Here is an 18,112-nt window from a genome sequence, read left to right on the forward strand (position 1 = left end):
GCATATAAGGAAGTCACAGAATAAAAAGTACTTAACACAAAGGAATTTTCTATCACAAACCTGAAACTGGATTGCTCTTTAAGTCATGGTGAGAGACACTGTTAATTCCTCCAGCTCTGCTTTGGTTGTTTCTGCAAACCTTGAGGATTTCCATACAGAACTGTAGGTGAAGTTGTTCAATGGGGGTTGGGTCCCATGATGTCTGCCACTGGTTCATTAGATGCTATGGTAGGCAGAACTAGGACATCGGCACATATAGGAGGACCTTCATTTCTTTGCCTTGTAAATCTAATCCAGGGTTGGAAGACTCTCCAAGACACAAAGCTGGTTCATTAATATAAATATTGACATAGGTAAGGTATACGTTTCCTCTATGATGTACCCCTCTTCCTTGTTTGAAGAAATTCTGTCCTTTTGTTCCTATTTCTTATAGCAAAGTTGTATACTTTCCCTCCATTGCCACACTGAATGAGTTGGAATAGCAATCCACTATGCCACTATGTATCAGGAGTCTTTTTTAGATCTACAAAACAGGCAAATATTGTTTGTGTTTTTTATGAATGTGGTTTTGGATGAGTCTGTGTGAAGTGTAGAAGTACTACCCTGAGACTTCCACTCAGCACTTATTGTATTAGTTTGTTGCACTTATTGTATTCATACTAGTTTGTTGCACTTATTGTATTCGTATTAGTTTGTTGCACTTATTGTATTAGTTTATTTCTGCACTGTACGTTTGCTCTGGTTTATGCTCTTAGATGCTTGTTTAAAAAAGGAGATGCACTTATGACTTCTGGTGACTAGTAGTTCTCTTGAATACCTATGTTGAATACACTTACTATAAGTCGCTTTGGATAAAAGCGTCTGCTAAATTGAGGGGGGCCATCCTCTCAAGGCTTGGCTCCTGAGAGGGCCTGGCTGAGGAGGGCTGGACTGTCTGTACAGGTTGTGGAGACCATCCAGTTGGCAAGAGCCGGATCCAAAAAGTATGATCGATGTGGGAGACACACTCTATACAATATGAAAATAACAGCTGATTTGAGGCTGCTGTAAACCGCTTCACCTTAGATCAGTGTTTTTCAACCTTTTCTGAGCCGCGGCACATTTTTTACATTAAAAAGATCCCGCGGCACACCAACAACCAAAAACGTTACAAAATGACACCTTTTAGCATAATACAGCATATATGTCAGGGGTGTCAAACTCAATCACAGAGAGGGCCAAAATAAGAAATTGAGACTACGTTGAGGGCCAAATAGAGTCACCATTTAATAAACAGGATAGAAGGGATATTGGACAAAGTGCAAAAAGAATACATGTTTAGGTAGGCTACATTATTGTATGCATATGTGCCAGAGCCAGATGTTTGGCATCTTTTCTTGGCTGCTAGTTCATTAATATCTGGGGTTAGGTTCTGTGGAAACCCTCACGATGGAGTGACGGTGAGCATCAGTGAGACGACTCCTGTGTGGGTTTGTGTTCATCTTCATCACAGAGAAAAGCTGCTCACACAGGTATGTGCTCCCAAACATGCAGAGCATTTGAGCAGCATGTAGGCTGAGTTAAGGCATCGTTTCGTGGGTGAAGCTTGGAAACTGTGCAGCGCCCACAGAGTCACACTTTGTCTTCAGTGTCATTACACTGGAGGTCTATCAGCTCCACAGGTGCTCTTTCCACGTCAACTGCAAACGGATTGCTGAGCAGTTAAAATTTACATTTCTGAGCTGCAAAGTCGGCAAATCGCCGAGTGATCTCTGTGCCGAGTGCGCCCAGTTATCAGCAAAATGTGCCGTCAGGAACACAGCGGTGGAGACTTTTACTGCATCACACATGTCTGTGATCACACGTCCCCGTCCCTGAAGCTGCAGGTTTAGCGCAGTGAGATGCTTCATTATGTTGCACAAAAAGCCAGCTAGCATCACCACTTTTCGTCCCGGAGCTCTGTGGTGTGGCGGGCCAGTTATGATAAACATATGATATTTTCTGGCGGGCCGTCGTACCGAGGGCCGGATATATGCTGACAATTTAATGACAAGTCTCTAAATGTGTTGATCCTTACTAGGCTTTTCATCTGGGTTATTTTGGCCAGTTCAGAGTCTGCATTTTTCCTTTTCAAATATTTCTCCATCGCTGCTCGTTTCGTCCCGCGTGTCATTTCATTCTACCGTCCTAAATTAATTAATTAATTAATTAATCATTACTGCGCTACCTACTGCCACCCACTGGCATGGAAGAGCATGTATTACTTAGCCAGCCACTATATTGCAGCTCAGACGCTCAACAATGGCAAAGTATTTGCAACAACTAAATAATATTTTTTTGGACTTTTTTGTGAAATTGGACATTTCAATCGTTGCCCAGCACTAATATATATATATATATATATATATATATTTAAAGGCCCCGTTTTTTTTCTTTTCTTCATCAAATCGAGGAGCATAAAGTTTTTAATCCTCCATTTTAAATGTACTTTTCCTTTTTGAAATACAAAAAGTTCCATCAATTAAGAAATTGTTTTCTAATAATTGTTTTTACTTAATATCTAACAATATTAAAACATTTACAAAAAGGAATGTTATGTGGAGGAAAAGTGGGTGCATTTGGTCATTAGCTTTTGTTCAGCATTTTCTTGGCATAAAAGTCCCTACAGGTTTCACAGCACCGCTGGTACCACCTCATGTCCTCACAGAGGTTCTTCTCTCGGATCACACGACAGTACACTGTCCACTGGTCCCCCATGCATTTGTAGGTCAGAGCAGCTGGGGGTGAGAAGGCAGCGAGTCAATGTGCGGCATCACAATTTCACAATCCTCCAAACTAAACGACTAAATACTGCAAAATACCAATACTAGCGGCTTGTCACTGTGTGACAGAGTGGCTGAGAACACAATAACACCTTACAAAGCACTAAACATGTTTTTAAATGTTTGTTTAAGCCAGACTTCCATCTTCTACCTGCAAGAGTACCGAGTAGTAGTATGTAGAATAAACCAAGTATGGAGGAAAATGGTGTTGAGTCAATTTAACATGTGGCATGTGATTTGTATGGTTATATAGTTAGTATGTAATTTAGGTCTTTTGTCTTGATTTTACTGTTTGTTTACTGATAAAAGTAACCTTATACTACTAACCTTTTTCTAGATGAGTCTTAGTTGACCCTGAAAGAAACATTGTTAGGGCTACAGATAGATGCTGGAAGGCTAATTTAAAAGATAGATGTCAGTGTAGCTACTTGCACATGGCATTAAATTATATTACGTTACTATGAGTTATAGTAACAGTTAACAGTCATGTTAACAGTTGTTATTGTTTTTTCACTGATACAGTTACATTTCCATGAAATGGTATTTTGATTAATTTTACATATCAATTTGAGCTGATTCATCCACATTCATTCAACAATAATAATAATAATAATAACAGCAATAACAACAAGTCAAACTGAAATTAGTTTTGTTCATGCCAAATAGGACAGATAGGAGAATCCCTCCCGCGGCACTGAGCCCACCGAAGCTCAGAAGAACCCCCCTCAATCACCACGATTGCATCGTACCTTAAGGCGAAATAGATTCTGGGCAGAGTTAGAGAGAGTTTTATTTGTATTTATTTTATCTTGTTTGTGTGCTTAAAGTACTGTTCATTTTGATAACGTGGTATATGCTTTATGATCACCGACGATCCCTGAAATTGCTAGTGTTGTGTAGAAGTTACCGTGTATTCTATGCTACCGTGATTCGTGTCGAGACAGCCGCAGTGAGGTCGAAGTTGCTTCTCATCAGTTCAGGAGGTGAAAACCGCCGGCTGAGACAAAGAGTCGCGGTTCTTGCTCCCCTGGCTGAGAGAGCAATCTTCCGTACTCCAGCGCGGCGCGGAGGATCTTAATCTCTTGTTTTATTTCATTTTGTTTTGTTCCTTTCCCTTCTTTTTTACTAATCCACACACACACACACACACACACACACACACACACACACACACACACACACACACACACACACACACACACACACACACACATATATATAGCTTTGAGCTAATGTAGCTACGTGCTAAACGGCTACCGGCACGTATAGACGCCGGGTCTCCTGTTGGCTATCCGCCATTTTTGAGTCTCACGCATGAGAGACGTCACCACGTCCCAACTACGTCATACATCGCTGAGCTGTTCCCTCGCTCCTCCCCCTTACGCACACATACATACACACACACACACACACACACACACACACACACACACACACACACACACACACGCACACTCACACACACTCCCCCCTCCTCTTTTCAATCGTCTGTTGATTTTAGATAGCGTGCTCATGAATGTATAGTTGTTGTTAGTTTAGATATTAGTTGACTAGATCATTAGTATTAGAACGTAATAAACTGTTATATTTTAAAGAGCAGCTGTCTGTGATTACTTTGTGCATGTATTGTGATGACAGCTGTATATGTGGTCTGTGCTCGAACTTAAACCTTCACTTTCACTCTGAATGTGTAATAGTACTCAGACTGTTGACATTGTGAGTGAACACTAATTATGAGACTTAGTTTATCGTTTGGTTATTGGTCCCTGTTCGCAGGGTGGTGCCCCGTTATTATTAATAATCATTAATAATTGTTACTGACATTAATAATTCTATTGATGTCAAGAATTTAGTTTCTTAGATGCTGATAACCCAAACACGCTCCTTTACGTTCCCAACATATTGGTGCCCCCTTTTTGAGGCTATGTTATTCCCAACACACTTATTGAAAGTAGCTTGGTTAATATGACAAGCTGCTCATTATTTCACTTGTCTCTTTGGTCAGAGGTCTTCGGGTATAAATTGTACTCTTGCAGATAAATAAGGCAACCTTAACCTTTCAACCTCACTGTAGAACAGAGTTGTGACAAATGTCTCACCTAGCCTGGGGGAGGTGATGGTGTTCACATTGATTTTGTCATTGCAGGTACCATGGTGACAGGGTCGGTAGGTGGGTGGTCTAAGCATCACTGAGCAGTCATTACCATGCCGACCAGTCAGTTTGTGCATACACTGGACCACTCGCGACTGCAGGCCCTTCCCACAGGATGACGAGCACTGAAACAGTCAATTAAAAGTGTCAGTTCTCCTTGCTCATACTGTGACTCTTTAGAAGTTGTCCATTTTAATTTAGTTTATTTTGCACAATTTAAACAATAAAATAAAAATAAACAAACATACCAGAGATACATAATATCACAGTGCAGGAAGAGGCAAAAAGCCAACTGGGCTTATTTGAAGCCTCCACCTATATGATATTACAATTTTACAATATTGCAGAGAACATAAAATGAATATGCATAAGATATGACTACGTACAATATTGTTGACAAGATGTTTTTACAAGATATGAAATATTATAACAAAATCAATACATTACAAACAACAAAAGAAAATGAAAATGTAATTGTGTCGAGTGTGTGCGTGCATGTGTGCGCGTGTAAGAGTAAGCCTGGGCTTGTTTGTTCAGGGGATATTGGTTTATACAGCTGCACCTCTTGCACACGACGCCCCCAAATTTGGGGGCTCTCTGGCTCAGAACCCCTTAAAATCATGTACGGAAAATAGCCTTATTCTTCGGTAATATTGTGGATTGGTCCAGTTTTTTTCCGGATTAAACAGCAACGTATGGGCAACACTATCATATAAGTCACTTCTTACACACTCCAAACACAACTATAGACCACTAATATAAGCATCTAGAAAACGTGGCATAAAAGCATGAAATCCTGGCCAGAAATCGCCGTTATGAGTACCGCAAATCAATATTTGCACCCTGATGCTAGCGGCTACCTAGCTTTGCAATGCATTTAATAGCATTAGCACTCGTGGCCAAACGCGTAAATAACTTTGGTTTTCCGCTCCGTGGGAGCACTGGACAGCTGTGAGTGGTCAAACGTACCTTCGTACTGCCCTCCGCCGAAAAAAATCGTAGGTATGTGGCCAAGTTTTATGCAAAATGAGGACAATAACGTCGCAGATTATCCGTTTCAAAGCTGGAGTCATTGTTGCTAACTGCATCCTGTTTACTTCCGAGCTGTTTCCAGAATAAGAGCGGTCAATCCAGCATGGGCGAGCGGTCAGACTTCCTGCAAGCGGAAATTTACGCTCGGGGAGACGCGGCACTTCTTGCAACTTTACTGGTTGAAACTTCTGTCAATCAACACCAAATTCGACAAACGCCTTCCTGAGACTCTTTCGCGTCGAAGGAGGGCTTATTTACTGAAATCGACCGATGATAGGCTGAGATACAGACCCATACACACACATGAACTGAGAAAATCCTATAGATGACAGCCAGAAAGATGCTCTGATGATGTTAGGAAAATGATTCCTAACAGCTGTATTTGGATGTATTGAATAATATGAGTGATAAAAAAAGTGAAATATATAGTTATATAGTATATAAAAGTACAATGTAAGAGCTGCAACAGCTGGTTCGAAAATGATGACCTCGCTTGACCGCTCTCTACTAAAGCCTCTTATTCTTCACTTTATCCCACTTTAACCTTTATTCAGCAACTACTGATCGGTTGTGCTATGATTTGGGAGAGTTTTTAGGGAGATATCTGCATTATTTCAACAACCTTATATCAATAAAAGTGCTTTTTTTTCAGGCGAACCTGATTATTTTCAATTTGAGTTGTGTAATGTCTTCATTACTATATTAACCAGCAACATATACACAATATTACCCATCTGAACAATCTCACAAGTGTTGTGATCTGATTATAGCAACAAAAAATATTAAAATAGACCTTGTAGTTACAGAACTATGGTCACTTTAGTATGGTATGCTATTTTCGAGCAGAGGCCTACAAATAGGGCCCGAGCTTAAGAGGTTTTTAACTCCTAAGCAATAGTAATGCTACAAGTCCCTAAGAGTGAAACAATTGTAAATATAATATAACAGCTAAAACAAGGAAGACATGAACAATGACAAAACAGCAATTAAATTGTCTTTTGTCACTTTTGACTGGGATAGATCACCATGGTAACTTATGCTGAACACCTAAACTTCTCTGGAGCAGGTGATGATTGAGATAAGAGATCAACTCGTATAAAAACACCGCTTACTGATCAATCAAAGATTTGTATGTAAATCGTAAATTAATATTACACAAATACGAAGAAGTTGAAGTCATAATTCATACTAAAAGAAAGTTTAAACAGACACATGCAAAATAGACAGCTGGCAATGAATCGTTGACTGTGTGAATGCATAAATTAACAGATTTATAACATCACGGTGTCATCTAGAGCATGATAGATATGACTATAATGTGTGTATTATATTAAGTTAATCTGTTGCAGATTGATTCTTATGGCGTGTGTGACAATATTTTAGTCTTATTCTTTCATCTGTAAGCCGGGCCGTGTGAAACGAACTTGGGAGCAAATAAATAAGAATCACTATATATTCTCTAATCATATATTTATATCATGTATTCACTAATGTGTGTCAGCTTCTAGAGCCGTGTGTTGCAGTGTGACATGTTGGAGTCGTGTCTTACAGTTACAGACTGGATGCAGCGTTACTTTGCTCTGGTTACTTTAATGTTTGCTCTGGGAGATTATGATTTATGGAAGGAAACCTTCTTACTGCTTTGAATATTGTTTTTATATTTATTTTTTATTTGCTCCCAAGTCCTTTTCATACCGCTGGAGTGCAGCTGAAAGAAGAAGAATACATCTAAGCAACACATTAACTAATTAATGGAATACACACATGAAATTATAGTCAGATCTATTGTGCTCTATATGAAGCAGTGATATTGTAGATCTGTTAATTTACACATTCACACAGTAGGCAATTTCTTGCCTGCTGTCCTTCCTGCATTTGGCAGTTTAAACTGTGTTACTTTTAGCCTGAATTATGTATTTAATTTCTTCGTATTTGTCTGATATTATAGTTTTCTCTTTGTTTGTAAAATGCGCCGCTCTGCTGACAGCATAGTTGTCCATGTTTGTGATTGGTCAGATGCTGCAATCCCGGCCTCTGTATGTGTACTAGCTCACAGCCAGATTGAGAAACCCTGGGTTGATTTACCGAGTTGATGACCAGCTTTGTAGGACTGCTTAACGGGATCGCGGTTGTTAGGGTTAGTTAAGACAGATAACCAAAATCTTCGTGGTACAGGCCTCAAATCTATCTAGAATAGAATCAGATCTGAGTAGAATAGGACCATACCAATGACATGATCATAATCAATTGTATTAATATACACTGATGCCTGTGTGTTGTTTTTTTTCTTCTTGGACAAAATAAAGCATGTCAAATCTAGCATGCACAACAATGTAGGCTTGTAAAGTTAATGAAATTTTGCTTAATAGGCATTTTTGCAAGGATCATATTTTTAAAAATTCCCCTTCATAGGTCTTTATTTCTCTCATTCAGAATGAGGACACAAAATTAATTTGGTTTGTTTTTGTTGCAATTTTTGTGAGGTTGAGCCACATTTTCTAGTATAATGTCTTGAATAGGATCATTATGCCCCTTGTTGCCTCCTGCATTGTGAGGCCTCATGCAGGCCAGTTTAAAATCCCTTCTGTGCTCCATGTTGATCTCATGTTGGACACCCTGATTCTGAAAGACCCAGACATAACGCTTAATGTTTTTGCCTGTGGCTCTACTGTGTCCTTTCACTCTGCCAAGTGTCAAGCTAAATCCCATTTTCTCTACAGTGAACCCTGTTTTAATCATCCAATTATACTGCCCTTGTCTGTTTCAACACTTCTCCGGAATATTTTATCTCAATTTGATATGTGACATATTTGCATTAACCTTCTTGATGATATGCCTCATAATTCCTATAGTTGCACTATACAAACTTGCATATACCCCAGTATCACCAGACAGTTTCACTAGTATCACTATAACCCAAATATTTATATTTATATTATCTAGATATTTAGATAACACACACAGAGAACATTATATTTTAATACTGTTGGTGTGAGAAATACAGTTTTAATGAGTATAATGAATAATATCTCAACACAGTGGCATTAAGTGGAGGAAAGAAAATATCCAATGTCTCTTATCAAACATAAGAAGATATTAGGAGCCTATGGCAGGCATCAGTATAGCCAGTCCGGATGTTGACTGGTTGGTATGTGACAGCAGAATGATTGACTGATTGAGAAACATACTGTAAAGGTGCAGCCATAGAGGAAAAACACAAGAAGAATCGATCTTGTTGTAGTAATTTTGAGTGTTATCACATTGCTAAAAATAAGTCAATGTATAACCAGTCAGATGATTAGAAAATTTAGAAACAAACCTCAAAGTTAGCCAAAATGATTCGGAAGAGAAAACAAAGCGAACCAAAATATTATTACCGGTCTGCTTTAAACATCCACTCAAATTTTTTCAGATCCACTTCCGACTTCAACTTTGTACTCACTATAGTTGAACACACAGTTTCCTTGTGCAATGAAGGATTATTAGAATAATTTCACATCCACTCACTTTTTATTTGACCTCATAAATAAGTGGTTTGTGTTATCTGAATGAACTGATGGTTTGTCTGCTCGTGTTTCTGGAAGTGTTGGTCTTCTTTTGAGTGGTGTCTCGATTTCAGCTAATTATTTACTGTAAGTAGCCCTTGTTTTATAGGAAGATTATATCCTGCCTTAACAAATTTAGCAAGAACACAACTTTTCTCTTCTTTCAAGAGAGTATTTTTTACTTTTTCTTGGTGAGTGAAGTTACTGAGAGGGAATATGGGAAATATGTTAAGATACGTTTTTGAGTTGCCTAACCTTAATTGCGTCTTAACCAAATATGAACCATGGAATTTGGAGACAGTCTTACCTTGGACCAGTCTCCAGTCTTCCATTCGTAACATTTGGAATGGTCCTCACAGGGCTCCTCTTGAATGGGCTGGGAAAGAGGATCACATACACCCTGAGGGTTTGTACACGACACAGTCCGTTTGTGAACACCTTGACCACAGTCTGATGAACACTGGAGGAAGTAATGAAACAACAATATGATGAGAAAAGTGGAAAACAGTAGCGTAAAGGAACAGGAAAAGGAAGCTAACAAGAATGTTTTATATAGCTTATTCTTCTGTCCCATACCTTGGCACTGGGTGACATATTTTTACTAGTTTTGACTTCATTGCCATAAACATGGACAATGTTGTCCAACTTATTGTTGGGCAAACATCACTGAGCATACTTATGTATTTATAATGCTTTGCTACTTTAAAAAGCTGAGACAAATAAACAACACTTGCTGCATTTTTAACAGAGAAGGAATATGTCACCTTGTGGAATCTGACAAGAAAACAAGAGACAAAAACAGTTCTGCATACCCTAAAAGCAACAGTTTTTAAAAAAAATTTAATTATTTAATTTATTGTTAAACGTTGGATACAATTTGTAGAATAAGAACCATGGTTGATTCCGAAATGTTGGCCAGCTATGTAAAATCTCATATCTTGAAAACAAATATGCAAACAAATATGAAAACAAATATGCAACCTTGTTTGTACTTTAACAATCATAAACATAAAGGGCCATACAATATTTGCTGAGTCCATCCAAATCTAACATTTCGACTAAACATGACTGACATGGCCAAAACTGATAAGGTTCCTATTTCCCCAAAGCATCCTAAGGCTCAGATAACCTTAAAATTCATCTTGAAAGGGGGTTTCCTGAAATCATCATAATCACTCTTAGAAATGATTGAAAATGAACCTGCTACCCTCTCTTAGAGGACTGGAACCTGTAGGAGGAACCAAACACTACATCTTTCAAGTTGTTATTGTTGTTGCTCACTGAATTGCATCTTATGGTATATTATGTTATCATATATCATAAATGTGAAAGGTAAGATGGAAAGTGAATGCCTCTAAATCTCTGTCATTGATCTCATCCAATTAGAAAATGTATTGCTTAACATTTTTAAGACGCTTATAATGGTGGGCACGTGCAGTCTCTCTAAAGTGCTGCCTTAAGGGACATGTGAAATCATTTAAGAGCATCCATGGATACACTATTCACTTCTAAGATCAATTGTTAATAGGAAACAAGGCCCAGGACCAGTAATGCTTTTTACATGACATCAGCACAGTGTGTGTATGACGTACCTTGGACCACTCTGAAGCCTCCCATACAGTGAGGCAGAGGTGGCCTTCACAGTACTGCAGGACAGGAGGTTTTCCTCCTTGGCAATACAGGTCTCTGGTGTGGATGAGTGAGCCATTCTGTAGATGGTAAACACAAACCACCTCCCTTTGCTGAAGGCCTTTACCACATGAGATGGAGCAGGATCCCCACTCTCCCGTCAACCACCTGTGAAAAGCGCAAAGTGTTTACAGACAGTTCATAACCTACAGTCTATTTGCCTTGGATCTAAATGTTTTACTCTGAAACAGAGAGAAAAGATGTCTATATACATTTTACCGGCTTAGTGTGGCCGTACTTTTAAAATAACTGGAATGTATGTAGAGCTAACATATGAAAAGCATAATAATAATAATCGTATTAACTCCTTGAAACTGACTTAAAAAAATTCAACACAAAAAACAAAACGGCCACTTTGGTTTTATATATGGGACAACTAGAGATATACAGTATACTGATAATGCCACAAGTCTGTAAATAAGGGTAGTGTAAACTAGGACACAGATTTGGAGAGATTTCCACTCTGTCAAGCCTTCAGAACTTTTACAACACTCAAAATATTTATTTACGATAGGGTCAGGGATTCATATAGGCTCATATGAGGTGAGTGTGTGTGTGTTTGTCTCACCAGTACTGGCAGGGGTGAGAGTTGCAGAGTCGTACTTGGGGAAGTGGTCGGTTCTCAGGATGACAATAGCTATCGTTGACCACCTCCATGGTTTTATTGGCTATTCTCATACAGGAAACAACTGTCCTCCTCTCACCTGCACGCACACACACACACGCACACACACACACACACACGTAATAAACACATTGTCTCATATTTTGATTGATAGACTTAAAAATAAGTCTATCAATTTGCATAATGGGCTGTTCCTGAAATTAATAGAAAAAGATGTAGGGGGAAAAAAACCTATGATATTAATAATACTGTGCTGTGAAAATTTGCACTGTGGAAACACACTGCTTATTTTCTAATTGCACAGCTGTCTGACAGACAGCGTTACACATTTTATGGCTGGGAATGTGTTTCATTTTAACTGAGCATCTTGGTGTTTGGAGCTATGCTACGCTAACCTGAGGACGCCACAGCACGGCAGGACACTACCTGCTTTTGAAAACTTTTCTCCTCAACCGCGGTCCGCTCCGGGCGGTCGGGGCCGGTGGGCTCCGGCGGGGGTGGGCTCCCGGCCCCGCTGCGAACCGGCCGCCGGCGAAATACAACTGGGGCGGCTCGACTGTCACTGGCGTCCATGAATCGAGATGGACTTCTTACTGGAACTGAAACGATGTAGGCTACTGGGATTAAACTCTTTGTCAACAAAGAATTCGGTAAGTGACAAACTGTGTTTGTTTTTTTACATCTGCAGTAACGTTTTTATGAATAATATTTGAATGGCTCGTGCTCTTGTGTGGTGGAATGCGTGGATCCGCTGCAGGTTTGCTGGATTGATTTGTCATGCTTTGTTGTCATATGAATATATGTGACTGGTTCTTATGAGTTTGTGGTTGTCATTGTGTTAATTAGCCTACGTTGATTTGACTATGCATTGTCCGTTATTGACGCAGCGTCCCGTCATGCACGGATTCATGTATCTGCAACGTAGCTGTTCAACTGTAGTAGGACAGCACAGAAGGCCGAGGCATAAAATGCACGGCCCGCCACTGAAATGCCTACTTTTTGCAGATGATCAAATCTTGCTAGTTCCATCTAAAGAGGCATTACAATAGCTGAATCATCTCCAAAACTTCTGTCAGTACTGGGCCCTGACAGTTATTCTGGAATAGACTAGGATTATGGTCTTCTGGAAACGATCAGGGTGTCATGGAGATTTAAATAAATTGTTACTAGGCTCCACTGACATAGAACACATGCACTACTACACATATTCGGGAATAAAAATGACCTCTACAATAAATTTCAATCTGGATCTTAATGATCTCACAGACCAGGGATGAAGGGCTTTCTATGCTATAATTCTTGAAACAAAGATATACCAGTTATAATCTAAAACTAAATATTGAAATTTTTAATCAGACCAATTTTACTGTTTGGTTGTGAAGCATTGAGTCCTCTGGTGAAAGAAGATTTTGAAAAATGGGACAAACACTCAATGAAACCCTACTCACTGAGATTTGCAAGAGTATTCTCAGAGTTGACAGAAACAGTAATGGTTGCCGAGCTGAATTAGGCTAATTTCCCCATTTAGTTTAGATAGAAAAAATAGCAAGAAACCACTTAAAAACAAGTGAGCACGACCATTACCATACATAGCGAGAATCCACCTTGGCCAGCTGGTCCTAATGTTCAGGACAGCCCTCACACAATCTGAACCAACCAAATCATAGCTAAAGAAAAAGTAAGTTACATTAACTATTGGAAATCTAACAGAAAACTCAAAACAAACCTTTATGCTACTTGGCTCTAAACAGAGAGTACACAGTAGGAAACTATCTGACCGCAGTGACTGATCCAAAACTGAGGAAGACATTAGCTTTGTTTAGCTCGACTTAATGATGTCCAGACAGGCTGTCATCAACATTTCTTGCTACAATGTAGCACGTGACATTAGGACAAATAATTCAATGTAACCTCCAAGATCTTGCATCCACTCTCTGACCAGACTAATATCAAACATCTACTTGAAGAAAATAGTGTCAGCGCCATAGAAGCAGCAAGATATGCCAGTGCATTAATATATTGTTGTAAATTGTTTCTTTATTGACTCCTAAACAAGAAAGAATTAATTACTTCTACAGTACATACAGTAGACCTATGAGACACATACATACAGATTAGATTCAGTTGGAGTCAGAGGGAAGCCTGCTATGTGTAATGTACTATGCCGCTGATTACTAGCTTTGGGCACCAAGCTCACTTTAGCTCTGTCCGATACAAAGCGGCCATATTTGAGGGATGAATACATCGCTGTGTTTTTAAGTGCATGTGCTCTAGTATTCCCCCTGCTCCTCTTTGTCTTTTATGCTGTGTGCAGAGTAAACAAGAGCAGCGCTGAGCCACAGACACAGCCGACATGAGGAAGCCTGCCCTACCCGACTGCATTCATTCAGAATCCGGCAACGCGGAACCATCCCGCAGGGTTGTATGTAGGTGCACTGAGGTGTCGGTGTCTGCTTTTGAATATAACTGCCGTAGAATAATCCGAAAATAACGTTATATTTCTCTGATTCACTGCTATGTTCTCACTAACTTCGCTCCCTCTCTTCATTCACTTTAAAGCTCACTTGACAGCGTTGAATGTTGTGTGTTGACAAACAACAACCGACGAATAAAACACAATTTTATCGTTATGATTTAAGAAGGTCAGATTAAGAAAACGTCTACCCACTGAGCTGTGATTCATGAAATCCAACATCAAATACAAAGGTAGCAATGTTTCCATTCAAAAGTGAATTTCAAGAAAACTTTTTAAATGTTGCATTAAAGGAATACGAATCAAAGGTGTTTCCATCAACTGGTTTGGAGTGAATGAACTGGGCTACAGTGTAGTTTGGTCAGAAGTTGGCGCTAAAGGCTTGCATTGCTGTGATCCTTCAGTAAACAGTAGGAGTAGAGGTTGCGAACACGAAACAAAACAAGTCGGCTTGGCCATTGTTAAGAGATTGTAGAAAAATATGAACGCATAAAAGTATAACCATCACAACATATAGCTTGTTTACTTTTTATAACCATCATAATATAAATTGCTTTATTTCATGTTAGAAGTGATTTAACATATAAACTGCTTAGACACTTTATGTAACATAGTCACTTGAGCCTTATATAGTGCTTCTGGTTCTAACAGGATCAAACCAGTTATATTCTGTTGCAGACCTAAGAGCAGGAGGAACCATGTGTGAGTGATGCATGAACCTGAAGGAGGTGCCAGCCTTAGATCAGCATAAAAAGAGCCAGCAGAGCAAAAATGGCTTTTTCCCCATCTCTAGAGACTGGGATAGACTTCTTTAATAGACCCTTAGGGGTCTTACCCCCTCAGAGGTGGCATAGAAGACCCTTTGTGCGTTATCAGAAGACCGCATGAAAAAAATGAAAAAAACTCACAGTGAGAGCTGACTGAGAGAGCCTGAACAGCAGGATTGTCAGCATCCGCATTTGTAGCACTGAGACTGTTTCATTGAATTTAAATTGTTGTATGTGATTGTTGTGAGAAAATTTTAATAAAACCAAGGCCTTAGTGGCTGAAACCAAACACTGGTTTTTTAGAACAATTTACCCCTCTTCCCCTGTCCGTTAACCGTGCGATACAGACGTGACGACAGAATCTACCATTACATTACAGTCATTTAGCAGACGCTTTTATCCAAAGCGACTTACAATTCAGAGTCTATCACATTTCTACACCGTAGGCACAGCTACGGGAGCAATTTTGGGGTTAAGTGTCTTGCTCAAGGACACATCGACATGCGACTTGCAGAGCCAGAGCCGGGGTTCGAACCACTGACCCTCTGATTGAAAGACGGCCCTGCTATCCACTTAGCTACAGTCGCCCACAGGAACTTAAGGTAAGTTCCCTGCTTAAGGTAAGTTCCCTGCGTGAAGACTTGGCAGTGTTAGTCATAAATGGTGAGTTGTTCACAATAGGCGATAGTAAAATATAGACGATGTACATAACTATTCATACTGGGTGTTAGGGTTACATCCTACTGAGAGCGCCTAGGGCTTAGCCGTACAAGACTTTCAGAAAGACAATAATTCCGGAATCCTAACGACTCAGCTACGGGGTGAAATAAAAGGCCGAAGGTATTGTTCCGACACCTCCACGAGGAACCTAATCCTCGCAGGTGGGACAGCCACCTAACACCACTGTGTTAGGTGCGCAAGCCTGCCCCGCTTTCCCCGGGGCAGGATCCGTTCACGCTACACCATCTACCCGTATCGAACTCATCTGAGAGAAAGATGGAGAGTGGTCCTCAGGAATTAGATTCAATTGGGCAAGTTTAATAGTATTGGCCATGTTTCATGCTGTCTGGAGGCAAAGATAAGCATTCTCACGTTATGGGACTATTCAAGAACACGCCAACACACAGCTGATCAGTCATGTGAGTTAAATGTTCGTTATGTCAGAATTTATTCTACAAAGGCATTTCCATAATCCATTTGGCACATAAACTTATAATAGCTTTTTTTTGTACATCATTATTACAAAACAAATTTCCCTCTTGGATATTAAAGAGATCTTGACTCTCAGGACTAGTAACCAGCATTCATGCAAAGATTGTCATTGCTGTAACCATACATGATTTTAGTGTTGTGTGTGTGTGTGTTACATCCTACTGAGTGTGTGTGTTACCTCCTCCACATTTGACAGTACAGTCCTGCCAGCTGCTGTGTGTCCAGATGTAGAGATGCTCGTTACTGTGCTGAGTTGTGTTCAGAGACACTGTGTACTCATAGTGGATTCCATAGCTCTGGTCATGAAAGAGCAGCACCTAGGGGCACGACAGAAGGGTTAAAGAAAAGGTCAGCCTTGCGTAAAGCTTATCAACCTTCACTCCGTTTATCTGCCTTTCATCTTCATTTGCAGAACTAAATTTCAAACGTAAGCAGTAGGTAATAGTAAGCAAACACGACCAAATGTACAGTAGATTGTACCTATTAAACAGTATATCAACACAACTATCATGTTTAATAGGGGACCTGGTCGGTCTGTGCCGTACTAAGCCAAGCGGCAATGACTGGTTTTCACTACTACCTCACAGCAGGGGATAACCACACTGCAGTGGTTTTTATTGCTTCGACCTCAATCTCTGTGATTTGTGTTCCTGTTTGTACTTTCAGACGTCACCCCTATTTTACTGGTTACTGGTAGCTGTCAGCTTCATCAAGTTACAACCAGTTCAATATAGACATATTCTGCTCTATTTGGTCAGCACATCAGTTTTGAATATTGTAGGGAGGAATGGTACTTAGGTTAATTGATGACTCTAAATTGCCCTTTGGTGTGAATGGTTGTCTGTCTCTATGCATCAGCGATGTGATAGTCTAGCGACCTGTCCAGGGAGTACCCTGCCTTTGCCCAATGTGAGCTGGGATCGGCTTCAATCCCCACGAGACCCTGAATAGGATAAGTGGTTGCAGATAATAAACGGATGGATTGGCAGTGAAATTGGTGAAATCATACCTTACTAACCGGTCTCAATCAGAGTTCATTAATAATCATCAATCAAAGTAATTGAAGTTGGCTTCTTGTGTCCCGCAACTATCCATTCTTGGTTCACTCCTGTTCAGTCTTTACATTAACAGTCTTTCATTCGTTTGTCTGAACATTGAAGCCCTAATGTATGCGGATGAATATTTTATGGAAGAACCAAAGCAGGTGTTGTGAGTTTTCAAGCGAGTGGAATATAATTAAAATTCACATCAGACAACTAAACACTTTAAGTAACAGTAGATCTTTCAGTAACCAATAAAAACAATGGCTGATACATACACAAGTCAGCACTAAACTATCTTTTTGTTGCCGCTATTTATAGGTCCTGCTTGACTGAAATGGCAGTTTAAATATATTTTAGACAGCATTTTTAAACTACATGCCCTGTGTTTGTTTCTGTTTTTGATGTATTTTAGGAAGCCTTTTGTAAAACCTTGGCCAGTGACTACATTACAGTCATTTAGCAGACTCTTTTATCCAAAGCAACTTTCAGATTCTATCCCCCATAGCCTACACAGCTACAGGAGAAATTTTGGGGTTAAGTGTCTTGCTCAAGGACACATCGACATGTGACTAGCAGAGCCTGGGATCGAACCGCCGATCCTCTGATTGAAGGACGGCCCTGCTCTCCACTTACCCACAGTCGCCCTACTATGAAAAACAGCCTTTTGGCTAATTTTGCCATTTTCTTATGCCAACACTAGTCAACAGGGGTTTTACAAAGGTATTACAATATTAGTCAGGAAAATGTATTACATTATTTGTCAAGTTATTAAA

At 39.7% G+C, this 18,112-nt stretch overlaps 1 protein-coding gene across 1 annotated transcript in view; it reads right to left on the reverse strand.

The window, feature by feature from the left end:
- Nucleotides 1-2,604: 2,604 nt before the first annotated feature.
- Nucleotides 2,605-18,112, reverse strand: part of adamts17 (ADAM metallopeptidase with thrombospondin type 1 motif, 17) — a 153,089-nt gene continuing 137,581 nt past the window's right edge. Inside the window, exons 20-25 of the mRNA XM_076110240.1 lie at nucleotides 16,475-16,613; nucleotides 11,788-11,923; nucleotides 11,123-11,327; nucleotides 9,838-9,990; nucleotides 4,901-5,078; nucleotides 2,605-2,756 (exon numbers count right to left, since the gene is read on the reverse strand). Of these exons, the coding sequence (XP_075966355.1) occupies nucleotides 2,605-2,756; nucleotides 4,901-5,078; nucleotides 9,838-9,990; nucleotides 11,123-11,327; nucleotides 11,788-11,923; nucleotides 16,475-16,613 (963 nt within the window). The remainder of the gene's footprint in view (nucleotides 2,757-4,900; nucleotides 5,079-9,837; nucleotides 9,991-11,122; nucleotides 11,328-11,787; nucleotides 11,924-16,474; nucleotides 16,614-18,112) is intronic.

Source organism: Anarhichas minor, unplaced genomic scaffold (genome assembly GCF_050575085.1).
Source record: "Anarhichas minor isolate MPS153535 unplaced genomic scaffold, ASM5057508v1 ptg000042l, whole genome shotgun sequence".
NCBI lineage: Eukaryota > Metazoa > Chordata > Actinopteri > Perciformes > Anarhichadidae > Anarhichas > Anarhichas minor.